General features: G+C 42.2%; 1 protein-coding gene across 1 annotated transcript; it reads left to right on the forward strand.

Moving 5' to 3' along the window:
- The first annotated feature begins 219 nt into the window (after positions 1-219).
- LOC148031536 (pleiotropic drug resistance protein 1-like) lies at positions 220-9,069 on the forward strand. Its single transcript, XM_087685073.1, has 24 exons — positions 220-981; positions 1,380-1,500; positions 1,730-1,818; positions 2,012-2,096; positions 2,268-2,427; positions 2,537-2,613; positions 2,739-2,792; positions 2,893-2,983; positions 3,155-3,456; positions 3,589-3,870; positions 4,119-4,435; positions 4,537-4,697; positions 4,779-4,882; positions 5,072-5,234; positions 5,352-5,489; positions 5,574-5,722; positions 5,887-6,219; positions 6,338-6,628; positions 6,750-6,833; positions 6,937-7,070; positions 7,162-7,389; positions 7,482-7,653; positions 7,734-7,988; positions 8,077-9,069. The coding sequence occupies exons 1-24, from the start codon at positions 617-619 to the stop codon at positions 8,347-8,349; spliced, it is 4,428 nt and encodes a 1,475-aa protein (XP_087541199.1). The 5' UTR covers positions 220-616; the 3' UTR covers positions 8,350-9,069.
- The last annotated feature ends 247 nt before the right edge of the window (positions 9,070-9,316 follow it).

Genomic DNA, 9,316 nt, shown 5'->3' on the forward strand with positions numbered 1-9,316 from the left:
GAGAGAGAATGTGTGTGAGAGAGAGAGAGAGACACACACACACACACACACACACACTCTCTCTCTCTCTCTCTCTCTCTCTCTCCTTTCCCTTTTGTGTCGATGCAGAGAATAGGTCTCTATTGCCTCTTTTCCTTTTCTGCCCATATCCGTGATAGGACTGTAGAAAGTGTACAACGATTGACCGTCCATTTCATGTGTCAATAATACACACATTTTCAAATCCTCCCCCCCCCCCCCCATGTATATACATACTGCCCACCCATTCGCCATGGCTTCCTCCATTGCTCATCTGCTCCCACCTCCAGACGGCAGCTGCTTGCCATCTCATAATGGTGCAGCAGCCTCTGTTATCCCCATCAGATTTTGTATCCCCCTCCTTTATCCCTTACATAGTCTCCAGCTAGCCTGTTGTGTCTCGTAGGTGTTTCCAACTTCTACAGAGGAAGCTGCCCTGCATCTCAAATATTAGCACACTGCTGCAACAGGACATTAGTGGGCTCTATGTAAGCCTTTTTACAGGAGTTGCAAGAGTATATTAGAGTGTTTCTTGTGTGAGGCTTTCCATCTCCCAGGGATTGCAAATCAAGAGAGAACATAAGCTTTTGTTATCCCCATGGATAGGCTCGGCTCCCGGTCTGGCAGCGTCCGCGGGGAGAGTTTCTTCACCGTTAGTGGGGGTTTGAATTGGCCAGGCTCATCCCACGCAGGTGCCTCACTCCGCTACGGCAGTGGCCGCAGGGATGAGGAGGATGATGAGGAGGCCTTGAAGTGGGCTGCCATTGAGAAGCTCCCCACCTACGACCGTGCCCGCACTGGCATCCTCCAGCAAATCACCGAGAACGGCCTCATCTCGAATGAGAAGGTACTTGTCTCCGATCTCCCGCTCCTGCAGAGAACTCAGCTCCTTGAAAAGGTCCTCCGCGTCGCTCATGAAGACAATGAGCGCTTTCTCTTGAAGCTCAGAGAGCGAATTGACAGGTACATCCAACTGTACCACGCTTTTCAGTTCAATCAGAGCTAAGTAGGTTGTATTTTCTTTTGGTCCCTTGAAATTGCCCCTGCATCATCATATGCTTCCTTGCATGTGACCATGGATGAGGATTCCACAGTGAATGGCCTTGTAAAGTGGCAGTTATAGAGCACAAGTCTTTCTCAGAATCCTGCCGTACCTCTCAGCTAATTGTTAACTCCCAAACATGGAAAAATACATGGACTGGCAGCCATCATATATAGCAAGGAAAGCTGCAGGGTCCTTCCACTTTGTCAAATTGTGGATCATACAGTCTAAGATCATACTTGGCCATTTTGTGGCACACAAATGGCCTGAATTTGTTGAATTGCTTTCAATAGCCGACGATACATTTTGTTTGTTGCAGGGTTGGAATTGATCTCCCAAAAATTGAGATCAGGTTTGAACACCTTACAATAACAGCTGATGCCTATATCGGGAGCAGAGCTCTGCCAACACTATGGAATTTCACCTTAAACCAGATAGAGGTCTGTATGTCAATAGAGATTACGCAATATCCTGTGGAATACAGCATGACTAGTTGAGGTTTTGAGTTTGTCTCAAGCTGTAGTCATGCCGGCTAATCATAATTCAAGTGCAGGACTGTTGAGTTTGCAGCTAACCTGTTCCCACGTCTCATGATCAAACTATATGTTAATAAAAAGGTACCCAGATGATGTTTCCACTTCTTCTAATGAAGCTGTCATGCCTCTACAGGGGATTCTAGGCCAGCTTCACTTGCTACCTTCAAGGAAAAAGAAGCTCACAATACTGAACAACATCAGTGGGACACTGAAGCCATCTAGGTTTGTTTCCATGTTAATATTTAACCTTCAAATCTAAAATATGCATTTGCATTTGTTGTTTGGAATTAGTGCATGCGGGGATTGGGTGATGTGGCATTAGGCAGGCATGTTCAAGGATGTCTTATGTGCTTGTTGTCAGCTGAGTTAGATCCAAGGTCTAGTAACTGATGTTTTAATTCGTTGTGCTGAGCAGGATGACGTTGCTACTTGGGCCCCCAGGTTCGGGGAAGACAACTTTCCTCCTCACGCTTGCTGGAAAGCTCAACTCTGAACTCAAAGTAAGCTTAATTTAGTGACCAGACAGTTAACCATAAAAGATAGCAGGGAGGAAGGGATCATCACAGAGCTTAAATATCTGTGTATTCGCCTGGATGATCAGTAGTGAGTTCAAATACTGTTTTCTTGCATGGATATTGCATCTTTACACCAAAGTCTTTGCATGTGTGCAGGCTTCTGGAAAAATAACCTACAATGGTCATACTTTTTCTGAATTTGTTGCTCAAAGAACAGCAGCATACATCAGTCAAGATGATATCCATTTCGGTGAAATGACTGTTCGTGAGACACTTGATTTTAGTGGTCGGTGTCAGGGTGTAGGTACTCGACATGGTAAGCATTTCTACTACTTTAGTCATTGCTACAACTTCGTGTGGTGATCTTCTCCAGATTAAGCATTATAGAGCACACAGGAGAGGGCTAACAAACTACTTATGAATAGAAATGCTGGTGGAGCTTCTTAGAAGAGAAAAGGAAGCAGGAATCAAACCAGATCCTGACCTGGATATTTTTATGAAGGTGATTATTACTTGCCTAATCTTGTCTACTATAGCATGGTTATGCATTGTGACATTGGAGAGTGTGACATGGTATAGTAGCATAAGATTCAATTTGTCTAATTACATTGATTCGAAACTCTGCAGGCAGTTGCTATGGAAGGTCAAGAAACTAGTATTGTAACAGATTATGTCTTGAAGGTATGGTATCTTTCCCTTTCAAATGCTCCTAAGGATGATAGTGTCAATGCTTATGTTCTGACTATGAATGCCTGTGGTGTGTCTGGATTCATGCCAATAGATTCTGGGACTCGATATTTGTGCTGATACCTTCGTTGGGAATGACATGTTGCGAGGAATATCTGGAGGACAGAAGAAAAGGGTAACAACCGGTATGTTACTTTGAACAGATATTCATTTCTTGGATGGGGCAATGTACATGCTGACTTATAGCAAGGGCTCTTGTCCATTTAGTCCTGTGTGTGTCCGTGTTGGCAGCCAAAGCCTGAAAAAAAGAGGCTGTGGTTCAGACTTTATGATTCTCATAGTAAGTAATTTTGCAGGTGAAATGATGGTAGGACCTGCCAGAGCCTTGTTCATGGATGAAATATCTACAGGACTAGATAGCTCCACCACTTTCCAAATTGTGAAATGCCTGCGCCAGTCGGTGCACTTGCTTGATGGCACAATGATGGTATCGCTTTTGCAGCCTGCCCCAGAGACCTATGAACTTTTTGATGATGTGGTTCTACTTTCGGAAGGTCACATTGTCTACCAAGGACCTCGAGACTCAGTTTTGAACTTCTTTGGGGGTATGGGTTTCAAGTGTCCTGAAAGAAAAAGCACTCCTGATTTTCTACAAGAGGTAATGTCTTTGTTACTTTCCTTCATAACTCACTTATAGATTACATTTTCTTTGTAGTTTTGCGCTTTATGTGTACTCGTTAGTGTGGGATGACAAACCCAAAAAATTCACCACAGATTCTGCACCTTACAGGTTACATCCAGGAAGGATCAAGAACAATATTGGGCTGACAAAGCCAAGCCTTACAGGTTCATCACTGCGAAAGAGTTCTCAGATGCTTTCAATTCTTATCATGTGGGTCGCCATGTTCAACAAGAGTTATCTGTGCCTTTTGACAAATTAAGAAGCCACCCTGCATCTCTTACCTCTAAGAAGTACGGACTCAATAATTGGGAGCTTCTTAAAGCTTGCTTTTGGAGGGAGGCCCTACTTATGAAGCGCAATTCTTTTCTCTATGTTTTCAAAACAATCCAGGTATGCTGCCACAAGATTTGTCATCAAAATGAAAAAGAAACACCTGGTGTAAGCTTGCCTAATATCTTGTAGACAGGATATAGGATTGGAGTAAAATAGGTCTGATATCCTAGAGCAGGCCAGAAACTTAGATATCACATCTCATCTACAGTTTCTGTTCTAGAGGAAGCTGTATCCAGTGTTTAAAAAGGCGAATGCAGGATTTCCTTAATAGTTCTTGTTGTGAGAAGTGTGCTGGGATTTTGCAGGTAGCTCTTGTTGCAATTGTCACAATGACGGTATTCTTCCGTACAAAACTTCATCATGATACTGTAAAAGATGGGAATATTTACTTGGGTGCCCTGTACTTTGGCCTGGTCACCTTGATGTTTAATGGGTTCTTTGAGCTGGCAATGTGTGTTCAACGGCTCCCTGTATTTTATAAACAGCGAGATCAAATGTTCTTCCCAGCTTGGGCTTATGCTCTTCCTTCAATTCTGATAAAGATACCAATTTCGTTGCTCGAATCAGGAATCTGGGTGACCCTCACCTATTATGTGATTGGGTTTGCACCAGAGGCTAGCAGGTCTACACTGGCCTTTTGCTCAAAGGAATGCCATCAGCTGTGTTTTTGTATGGATCTTTTTTTGGCTGCATCTTCTGATGAATGAAAACGGCATTGTACAGGTTTTTTCAACAGTTGTTCCTTTTGTTTCTTCTATCTCAAATGGCCTATGGACTTTTCCGGTTTTTGGGTGCTGCTGGAAGGAACTTAACTGTGGCCAACACGTTTGGAACTTTTGCGCTTATGGTTGTTTTCCTTTTGGGGGGCTTTGTAATAGCTAAAGGTAGGCACCTTTTGCCTTATACAAGGGTTAGTATGAGTGGTAATGCAGCCTGAATTTTGACAGATGAACGATATTTTGCAGATAGCATCCCTAGTTGGTGGATTTGGGGGTACTGGATCTCACCCATGATGTATGGAACAAACGCTTTGGCTGTAACTGAATTTTTAGCACCTCGATGGGATAAGGTACTGCTGCTAACAGTGTCTATGACATGTCAAATGTTCTCTTACTTTGCAGTTCTTTAAAGAACACATGCTGTTGCCTTAGTTACATCCGTTCTATTGTCATCAAGATTAAACAGAAATGCAATGTATGAACAAGTTATATTCCTTCTATTATCACTGATTTTGAATGTTATTGCAATTTACGTACAGCCGTTCAATGATACTTCAGTAGCTCCTACTGTTGGCAAAGCTGTACTAGCAGGGCGTGACATATTTAAGAAGAGTTCCTGGTATTGGATTGGTGTGGCAGGATTGCTGGGTTTCATTGTAGTTTTCAATATTTTCTACACAATTGCATTGACCTATCTTAACCGTAAGACTCTACCTCAATATTTCATATGCTGAATTTTGGCAGCCAATAAAAGTATCTTAATTTTCTGTGCTTCTACTTTTCATTGAGAGATGCTTTTCTGTCTATTTCGTGTTACAGCTTTTGCGAAGTCTCATTCTGTTAAATCAGAGGATGTTGAAGAAGAAAATGTACATCAGCAGGCTGCTGAGCCTTGGCCACAAACAAATTCACGGCGACGCTCTTCCTCCAGCCGACCCAAGTCATCTGGAGCCGGAGGTTCTGAAACATTTTCAATTGTTGAGTAGATTACATAGTATCTGTCCAAGCTATCCCCTTCACGATCAGTTTTTGGATGGGCAGGCATTGAAATAGTGAGAAGAGAGTCCAGTACAAGGTCTGATGCTTCGGAGGAATCAGTTAAGGAAGTTGCAAAGAGGGGGATGGTCTTGCCTTTTCAGCCATTGTCTATTTCGTTTGATGACATCAAATACTACGTTGACATGCCTTCTGTAAGCTCTCTATTTACCCAGCAGAATTCAAAATCGCCACATGTGAATTTTTTGTCTTTCAGTTTCTTACTCTGTTACTTCTTAGTATTATGGCATGCCTGTTGCAATTTATAGGGTATTCAATTGTGCTGGTCTGATCGGTTTTTGATTTTGCAATGGGTCAGGAAATGAAGCAGGAGGGGATTACTGATGATAGGCTTCAACTGTTAAGAGGTGTGAGTGGTGCTTTCAGACCAGGCCGATTAACAGCTCTAGTTGGTGTTAGTGGGGCTGGTAAAACTACACTTATGGATGTGCTGGCTGGGCGGAAAACAGGGGGTTACATTGAAGGTAGTATAAACATATCAGGTTACCCAAAGAACCAGGAGACATTTGCCCGCATTGCTGGGTACTGTGAACAGACAGATATTCATTCACCAAACATCACTGTTAAGGAGTCAATTATTTACTCAGCATGGCTTCAGTTACCTAAGGAGGTGGATAAGCAGACACGAATGGTCAGTGAAACTCTATACTTAAGCCAAAGGCAGTAGGTCATGAAATTTTGTGACATGACAAAATATGTGGCAGCACATTAAGTCTTATGACATGACCATATTTGGCTTCCATCTGCAGATGTTTGTGGATCAGGTGATGGAGCTTGTAGAGCTCAACTCCATCAGTGAAGCAATCGTTGGCCTTCCTCGAGTCAATGGGCTTTCTACAGAGCAGCGGAAAAGGTTAACCATTGCTGTAGAACTTGTTGCTAATCCCTCCATCATCTTCATGGATGAGCCCACCTCTGGGTTGGATGCCCGAGCAGCAGCTATAGTGATGCGAACAGTCCGTAACACTGTGGATACTGGACGGACAGTGGTCTGCACAATTCACCAGCCTAGCATTGATATTTTTGAAGCCTTTGATGAGGTAAAAGGATGTTATGTTGAATTGGTCAAAATCTAAGCTTCTCACAAATACTTCAATTAATCATTGCTGCAGCTGTGCTATCGGGTTGCTTACTGTCTGTCCATTTCATGTCTCAAAACAGTTGCTTCTGATGAAGAGGGGTGGGGAGGTAATTTATGCTGGGCCCCTTGGTCACCGTTCTCATAAACTTGTAGAGTACTTTGAGGTGAGTTCAAAGGCTTCATATTCAAACAACAGGTCACAATGTATGACCTTTCATGCACTAGTGATGACTTCTCTGACAATCTAATGTGGATGGTGTACTGTAGTCTATCCCTGGTGTTCCAAAGATTAAGGAAGGTTACAATCCAGCAACATGGATGCTAGAAGTCAGTTCACAAGGAGCTGAGGCAAACCTTGGTGTCAATTTTGCTGAAATTTACAGAAACTCATTCCTTTATGAGTAAGCATATTTTGTCTTTGGCAATAATTAGTTCTACAAACATTCAAGATAATGTTGTCCTCTGATGAGCAACTGATGTGTTGTTTTTCAGGCAAAACAAAACTCTTATCAGGGGATTGAGTGTCCCATCTCCAGGATCCCAGGACCTTCATTTTTCAACTAAATACTCCCAAAACTTCCTTACACAATGTAAGGCCTCACTATGGAAACTGCATTGGTCATATTGGAGAAATCCGGACTATAATGCCGTTAGGATTTTCTTCACTATGGTAATAGCACTCATGGTTGGAACAGTATATTGGAACGTCGGCTCCAGTATGTAAGTGCATGTTCTTTTTGGAAGCAAAAGTGTAGATGTTATGAGCACGGTCAGATACACTGACGAGAGCTATATTTGATTGTTTTCTGCAGAGAGGAAGATAAAGATGTGCTGAATGTTCTTGGTGCGGTGTATGCTGCTACACTTTTTCTCGGAATAACTAATGCAAATACAGTTCAGCCAGTTGTAGATATTGAAAGAACTGTTTTCTACCGTGAAAAGGCAGCTGGAATGTACTCAGCAGTATCATATGCTGTCTCACAGGTATGCTGTTGTAATTTCTATATCCTGGAGTTTTCCAGCCCACGAACAAATTTCCAAATGCTTTTATGATAAACTTGCAGGTGCTGATTGAGATTCCTTACACTCTGGTGCAAACGATCTTATATGCAATGATTGTGTACTCCACAATGAGCTTGACATGGTCAGCTACCAAGGTGTTTTGGTACCTTTTCTTCATGTTCTTTACCTTTCTGAACTTCACCCTCTATGGTATGATGAGTGTGGCTGTCTCACCAAATGCCACATTTGCTGCCATTATATCAGCAAGCTTCTACGCTTTCTGGAATCTTTTCTCTGGCTTCATGATTTCCAAAAATGTAAGCAGTTCTCACACGTTTTTTGGTTGCATGCATGAATTACATGTTTTATTACAGTTTTCCAATCTAACATGCTGCAATATTTCAGCGCATTCCAATATGGTGGAGGTGGTATTACTGGGGAAATCCTGTTTCCTGGGCATTGTACGGTATAATCACATCACAATGGGGCGACCTTGACAATAAGAGAATTAGCGTGGTTGGAAGTGGAAAGATGTCAATAGCCCAATACCTTGATGAAAACTTTGCCTACCATCATAGCTTTTTGGGGGCAGTGGCAGGGGCGCATGTGGGCATTTTAGTTCTGTTCACATTGGTTTTTGCACTGTGCATCAAGTTCCTGAATTTCCAAAAACGGTGAGGATGTGGCGTTCTGTACAATAGTGGAATATTTTGTAAAAACTTGGGACCCCTCCTCCAAACTGTTCGGAATATCAGGTGAAGCAAGACCCGGTTCAGTATCTTCAGAATATTTGAGCTCTGAACCTTCCTACTGAAGCACGATTCTTGCATCCCAGCATTCTCTCCCTGGAAACGGTCACCTCAGTCAGTTGATGTGTAGCTTGAAGAACCGTACAGGGTTTTGCAAGCAGAAGAGAGAACACTGTTCATACTTGACAGTCCCTTGTATTATAGACCAAAAGAGCTCTGTTTACATAGAAAGGATACTGAGCATACCAGTTTTGATGCATATTCATTTGATACCACCCTAAGAAAAAAGATGGTAAGCCACACATTGCTTGTACCAATGAGATCACGTTCATTAAGGGCATTACAATCCATTAAGTTGTTGCAAAACACAATGGGAAACCATTCTGATGCTGACAAAAACATGACGGATGTGTTGGGGGCACAACCAGTAAAGACTTCCCATCAGACGTCCAAGGAATCTACTTGAAGTTCAGCAAGAGGCAACAAGCTTCCAGTTGCCAACCAGTCCTACTCAGTTTTCGGAATGTGTGATCCTAGTCCTTACCATCAACCATTGTTCTCATAAGCATACTAATGTTCCCATATGCTGAGAATTTGCCTCCAAAAGCTCTGTAAAATTGTCAATAAAGCCATCAGACTTCATTCTTTATTTATTTGTTTTAGCACAGCAATTGTTACAGTTACGAGCCCCAATGAAGTTCAATAAGCAAGTAACATATGATGATAAAAATGACAATGGAGGTACACCGTTTATGTATTTGTTTCTGTCATGTCATACATGCGTGCATTGCACTCAACAAAGCATCATAATAATTGGGAAGTTTCCTAGTTAGAAAATAAGGACAAAGAAACATATTACAAAACATAACATGAAAGACTATTGCGAATTCCAAATG

The sequence above is a fragment of the Lygodium microphyllum genome, chromosome 9 (genome assembly GCF_053477565.2).
Source record: "Lygodium microphyllum isolate KBCC chromosome 9, Lygodium_microphyllum_v1.1.10, whole genome shotgun sequence".
NCBI lineage: Eukaryota > Viridiplantae > Streptophyta > Polypodiopsida > Schizaeales > Lygodiaceae > Lygodium > Lygodium microphyllum.

Coding starts and splice junctions, on each gene's coding strand:
- LOC148031536 (XM_087685073.1), top strand. CDS start 617: ATGGATAGGCTCGGCTCCCGGTCTGGCAGCGTCCGCGGGGAGAGTTTC. Junction 3,871..4,118: donor ATGTTTTCAAAACAATCCAG/GTATGCTGCCAC, acceptor GGGATTTTGCAG/GTAGCTCTTGTTGCAATTGT. Junction 7,390..7,481: donor TGGAACGTCGGCTCCAGTAT/GTAAGTGCATGT, acceptor TGTTTTCTGCAG/AGAGGAAGATAAAGATGTGC.